This window comes from Sprattus sprattus (genome assembly GCF_963457725.1).
Source record: "Sprattus sprattus genome assembly, chromosome: 3".
Lineage (NCBI taxonomy): Eukaryota > Metazoa > Chordata > Actinopteri > Clupeiformes > Clupeidae > Sprattus > Sprattus sprattus.
The window spans coordinates 24,970,235-24,977,111 of record NC_137922.1 but is presented as its reverse complement, the minus strand read 5'-3'; the positions used below and the strand labels follow the sequence as shown (position 1 = coordinate 24,977,111).

Here is a 6,877-nt window from a genome sequence, read left to right as displayed (position 1 = left end):
TCAAAGCTTTACTATCGATGACCCTTCTGCTCTGAATAAAGACGAGAGCGCCTTTTGTTTCTGAGACACACCTGCGGCGTCTCTGTGTGATGTGAACTTAGACTCAGCCATCAGAGGAAGACTCTGGGGACATGCGTGATGCAACTGCCATCCAACACCCTCACATGGGAGTTTAGATCACCTCGTGACCCTGCTGATCCGATGGGGAGGTTGGCAGGTTTTGTTTTTAATGCTCCTCGGTTTTTGTTTTTTGGTTTGGTTTTTAATGCACGGGGAAATTATCAAAATAATGGCATCGCATTTTCCCTCATGTTGATAAAAGCTCTCATGAAGACCGCATAAACGATGAGCTAACCCCTCTTCAGAGTGAAGTGGCCTCTAGTGTTTTTGCCATCAGATGGTCTTTGTGTGTATGCTGTTCGACCCTGAATAGGCAGAGGAGAGTGGTGGGGATTAATCAATGTGAATTTTCTAGAAAGTCGTCGTCCTCTGGCCAGGTGTGGATTCTTTAGGGTATAGCATATTCATCAGCTGCCTAATTAATGAATGTATTTTAATATTATTATTTTGTTTTTTCCATTTTCTGGGTAAGGTCTTTGAGGATCAAGTGTGTCTCCTCCTCTGCTTGTCATTATTTCAGATTACACTGGTGGGTTCATCCACAGCACTCAGTCACACGTGCGGCCTGCTCTCATTTCTTCTGGCAGGGCAACATTGCCATCAACTGGCCTGAAATAAGTAGAGCAAGATATTCACCCCTGCACCCAATCCCCTCGATTGTGGAAATAAAATCACATAAAAACATGACCACCAGAGGGCAGTCCACCCCAAGCCATGTCAGAGGAAGAGTACATGCTGTAATTGACAGTGATATCACACCGTGAGTTCACTGATCTATGATGGTAAGAAGACCTCTGAGAAATTCCAATGTTATTATTACATCACACTTTTCATCAACCAATCAAAATGGCAAGAATGAAGAAGAGTCTCGCCACCCACATTTTATCATAGTCCCTCATAGACGATTCAGTGGCAGAGAACCCTTTCACTGCTATCTGCCTTTAAAGGTAGACCCTACGATTCGGGTGATAAATTGTTGATATTTGTGGTCAACAGCCAATCAAATGACATCCCTTCCTTCCGTGCTCCTAAAGCAAGGTGTGGATTGGCTGGAACAGTGTGTGTGTGTGTGTGTGTGTGTGTGTGTGTCTGTTTGTTTCCCATTCCCTAAATCACAAAAAGACAAAGACCTCGCAGAGATGAGGAGCAATAAGCTGAATTTGACAAAAAAATGAATGGGATTAGAATTGGGGACTGTAAACAACAAAATAAAACACTCACATGCTTCATTGCTTTTAACAACCAAGTTTATTTGTTTACTTACAAACCTGAATTTTTTGAATAACAAGTAGATCCCTTTTTTCCACAATTTCATGACGAGCCTGGAACTTTGCTAGTCATAATTCAAATATGTTGGTAGGCTATAGTAATATTTATAATAATAAATTACTTAAAGAAATAGTGAAATAAAATAAAAATAAAACAGTAGCAAAAATGTTGACCGCTAAGAAACAAAGGTCACTACGTCCTTGCACCATTTCCCATGGACACACACACACACACACACACACACACACACACACGCACACGCACACACACACACACACACACCTTGATTCAACAGGACAAAACCCACCAAGCTGCCAGTGCCAGTAAAACATCAAAATCACCTTTCAGACAAAGACGAGAAATAACAACAAAATAACAAATACAAAAATTACAGCAACCTTCATATTCTGTCAGACCACTCAACAGGTATGGCAAGGTGGTCAGACTCATCTCATTTGGTTTATCAGATAGTCCACTAGATCCTGAACAGCCCTGTAACTCACACAACAAATCAAATCATTTAATATAAAGCACTTAAAGACATTTGCAGAATACCGTTTTTAGCAAGCGACATACTTTTTTATTTATTTTTAATTTTCTTTGTTGGTTTACAAGCCCAAAATAGTACAACAAGTGTTTCAGACAGGCGACAACAAAAACAAATACTTATTCAGAAATCACCCACACACACACACACACACACACACACACACGGTCTTACTTTGAGGCTGCTCTTTGGCTTGGGACCAGACTTTGACGCACTGTCTGAAGCCCAGCAGCCAGCTGGAATGCATTGGGGTCTCCAAGACCTCGCCAGCTCAAGCTTTCTCTTCCCCTTTCTCTCCCTCTCTCTCTCTTTCTATCGGTCTCTCCCCCTCTCTCTCTCTTTCTATCGGTCTCTCCCCCTCTCTCTCTCTTTCTATCGGTCTCTCTCCCTCTCTCTCTCTCTTCCTATCGGTCTCTCTCACTCTTTCTCTTCCCCTCCCTCTCCCTCTCTCTCATCCTATCGGTCTCTCACCCTTTCTCTCCCCTCCCTCTCTCTCACTCTTTCTATCGGTCTCTCTCACGCTTTCTATCGGTCTCTCTCTATCCATCTTACTGTTTCTCTCTTTCGCCAACTTTTCTTGTCTGTCTGTCTCTGTCACTGTCAGTCATCGCTCCTCTCTACTCTTAAAAACTAATTTCCTCTTCCTATGCTGTACCTGTAGCAGCCAACAATAAGATAACACTGTTAATGTAATAATTTAGCAGTCTTCTAATAATACCATAAATGTCATAATTTAGCAGTCATGTAATAACACCGTTAATGTAATCATTTAGCAGTCATGTGATAAGATAACACCATAACCAATAACACCATAAATATCATAACTGACAATAACGTAATCATTTACCTACCATGTTATAATATGTTGTGTAATAACTGCCAATAATCGAATTATTTACAAATCATGTTATAACACCGTTAATATCCTAATTGCAAATAACGTAATGTTTTTCTGTTCTTAATGTAGTTAAAGTTGATAATGTAATACCTGGCAAATAATGTAATACATTTGGCAGCTACATTTGATTACGTTATAACATTATTGGCTGCTACAAGGCCTAATGACAACATCCACATCCTCTTTCTTTCTGTCCTTACTCTTGCTCTCCCCCCCCCCCCCCCCCCCACCGGATTCAGCTCAGGGGCTGTACTGAGCTGCGCAGGCTTTCCATTAGCCGGAGGCCATCACCGGAAAAACACAGAATACTGATGAGGGCACCAGAGAGATGATAGGAAAATAACTCACATACAACATAAAAACAACAGAACCAAAGCCAAGAGAATGGCCTCTCCGATATAAATGTGTGTGTTTGTGTGTGTACGTTTTTATGTTTGTGTAAAGTCCTGCCTTACTGGGGTCCATTGATTGGACGGTTCCAGGGGTTTAGGGGTGGAGTTAAGAGTGAGAGGGCGGGAATAATCTGAGTCCCTCCACCTCTTCTCCGATGTGTCAGACGTGTGGCCCAGACCCCCCTGGTCGGTCCAGACCTCCCGGGTCGAACCAGAACCAGAGTCTAGCATGTGACCAAAATGGCCGCCAGAGACCTGAAAGATGTAGGCACTCTGTGGGGTAACAGTCCATGCCTGTCATCGCCTGGGTGTATTAATTACTGAAGGGTTTAGAAACGCTCTTTCACTCTCTCTCTCTCTCTCTCTCTCTCTCACTCACTCTCACTCTCTCTCACACTCTCTCTCACACTCTCTCTCACACTCACTCTCACTTACTCTCTCTCACTCTCACTCTCACTCACACGCACTCTCACTAACTCTCTCTCCCACTCTCACAAACTCTCTCTCTCACTCTCTCTCTCTCGCACCCTCTCTCTCACACACATACACACACATACATACACAAGTGTGTACATATGTACTGTGCGCACACAACCCCCCCCCCCCCCCCCCCCACACACACACACACACACACATATATACAAGTAGTGACGGCATTAGAAGATGACGCAGTGCAGTTTGTGAGATCCGGTGGGTCTGTCGGCTCGCCACTTGGCTTTCTTCTTTTTATTCTGACCCCGCTCTGGAATCTGCTGCCTAAGAGGGACAAAGGGGATGAGAGATAGAGGGAGCGAGAGGGTGAGAGAGGGAGATAAAGAAAAACATAATCAGACAAATTATGACACTATATGTGGTGGAGAAAACATAGCAAAACTGAACTATGTTGTTTGGTTAGGTCAAAGTTCAACCTACATGCACACAGCTTCATTTCACAGAAGCACACACACACACACACACACACACACACACACACACACACACACACACACACACACACACACACACACACACACACACACACACACACACACACACACACACACACACACACACACACACACAGCTTCATTTCACACATCACGCACACAGCTTCATTTCACACATGCACACAGCTGCATTTTACAGAAGCATTACACATCCTAAGGAAGCAGCATGCTGTTGAAGCAGACTCCGTACTGAAGCAGCATGCTGTTGAAGCAGACTCTGTACTGAAGCAGACTCCGTACTGAAGCAGACTCTGACGCTGGTATTTGGGGAGAGGAGTAGACTAGTAATGGTGCAGACTGACTCCGCTGACCTACCTGATGACGCGCACCAGTTCATGAAAGGCTTTGTCCACATTCATGGGAGGGTCCTTGGCACTTGTTTCAATGTAGGTTATCTACAACACATATTACAGAGGATGAGCACTTGTTTCAATGTAGGTTATCTACAACAAACACTATAGTGGATGAGAAGTCCAAACATTTCTTTTTCTGTTACAGAATCAGCTACTTAAAAACAACAGAAAGGCACTGGGTGTTCTGGACCACACACTGTTCTAGGTCACACACGTAGAGCAGCGTTAAAGCAACACTACGCAACAATTTGACACTTCTTGAGGCATGCGTTTATAGACAACTAGGTTTGAGATTCATGGATGGTTTATGGTCAGGTCAAGGACGGATGAACACCTCCGTCATACCCACTAGGCATACAGCATATGCCCTTTGTGGTTCTGGCCCCCCCCCCCTCCCCCCCGGAAATGTACAGGAGGTAAAGAAGTCCTTTAGTAATCAGAAGGTTGCTAGTTCGATTCCCTGTCCAAGTGTCCTTGAGCAAGACACTGAAACCCTAATTGCTCCTGATGTGCAGTGTGCCATCAGTGTAAAATGTGTATACATCCTTGTAATTCGCTTTGGATAAAAGCGTCTGCTAAATGACAAAATGAAATGTAAATGACACAATGTGACATGGCCAACTATATCGCCAAAGGACACAAGGTTTCTGCATGTCTTTTAGGTAGCTAGCTAGCTGGTTTCTGCATGTCTTTTAGCTTTTAGGTAGCTAGCTAGCTGGTTTCTGCATGCCTTTTAGGTAGCTAGCTAGCTGGTTTCTGCATGTCTTTTAGGTAGCTAGCTAGCTGGTTTAGCTAGCTGGTTTCTGCATGCCTTTTAGGTAGCTAGCTAGCTGGTTTCTGCATGTCTTTTAGGTAGCTAGCTAGCTGGTTTCTGCATGCCTTTTAGGTAGCTAGCTAGCTGGTTTCTGCATGTCTTTTAGGTAGCTAGCTAGCTGGTTTCTGCATGCCTTTTAGGTAGCTAGCTAGCTGGTTTCTGCATGCCTTTTAGGTAGTTAGGTAGCTGGTTTCTGCATGCCTTTTAGGTAGTTAGGTAGCTGGTTTCTGCATGCCTTTTAGGTAGTTAGGTAGCTGGTTTCTGCATGCCTTTTAGGTAGTTAGCTAGCTGGTTTCTGCATGCCTTTTAGGTAGTTAGGTAGCTGGTTTCTGCATGCCTTTTCGGTAGTTAGGTAGCTGGTTTCTGCATGCCTTTTAGGTAGTTAGGTAGCTGGTTTCTGCATGCCTTTTAGGTAGTTAGGTAGCTGGTTTCTGCATGCCTTTTAGGTAGTTAGGTAGCTGGTTTCTGCATGCCTTTTAGGTAGTTAGGTAGCTGGTTTCTGCATGCCTTTTAGGTAGCTAGCTAGCTGGTTTCTGCATGCCTTTTAGGTAGTTAGGTAGCTGGTTTCTGCATGCCTTTTAGGTAGTTAGGTAGCTGGTTTCTGCATGCCTTTTAGGTAGTTAGCTAGCTGGTTTCTGCATGCCTTTTAGGTAGTTAGGTAGCTGGTTTCTGCATGCCTTTTAGGTAGTTAGGTAGCTGGTTTCTGCATGCCTTTTAGGTAGCTAGCTAGCTGGTTTCTGCATGCCTTTTAGGTAGTTAGGTAGCTGGTTTCTGCATGCCTTTTAGGTAGTTAGGTAGCTGGTTTCTGCATGCCTTTTAGGTAGTTAGCTAGCTGGTTTTAGACCAAAACTCCTTAGTGGTGCTCTAACTGCTCTGACTGACATAGCCGAAACATGCCACACACTCACCCAGGACAACCTTGAACTACACGACACACACACACACACACACACACACACACACACACACACACACACACACACACACACACACACACACACACACACACACACACACACACACACACACACACACACACACACACACACACACATACATACACACATACACACACGACACAGCCCTCCCCTTGCTGATAGTGAAGATGTACATTTGATTTAATTTGCGTGCGACTACATGGGAACATTCAGGCTGGAATCATGTGACACAGTTTAAGGCACCACACTGCTTTATTTCACAACTCTAATACGGAGAGCATTACACAACTCTATGTGTGTGTGTGTGTGTGTGTGCTTCTGCTAGTGTGTGGTGAGTGTGCTGCCTGTGCTGGACAGCATGCAATACAAACTATACAGGTGATGGAATAATATTGTGAGAGAAAGAGTGTTGCAAAGAGACCGACCCCTCGGACACACACACACACACACACACACACAATAACAGAAGCATACATATGCACACACGTGCATTCACACACCCCCACACACAAACACACAAAAACAGAAGCATAAATATGCACACACGCACATTCACACAC

The 6,877-nt window shown here is 44.0% G+C and overlaps 1 protein-coding gene across 3 annotated transcripts in view; it reads right to left on the bottom strand.

The window, feature by feature from the left end:
- Positions 1–3,841: 3,841 nt before the first annotated feature.
- Positions 3,842–6,877, bottom strand: part of mrasb (muscle RAS oncogene homolog b) — a 14,728-nt gene continuing 11,692 nt past the window's right edge. For all 3 annotated transcript variants that reach the window (XM_080833836.1, XM_080833835.1, XM_080833837.1), the window contains 2 exons: positions 4,528–4,607; positions 3,842–3,982 (listed from right to left, as the gene is read on the bottom strand). In XM_080833836.1, the coding sequence (XP_080689962.1) occupies positions 3,883–3,982; positions 4,528–4,607 (180 nt within the window). In that variant the 3' untranslated portion in view covers positions 3,842–3,882. The remainder of the gene's footprint in view (positions 3,983–4,527; positions 4,608–6,877) is intronic.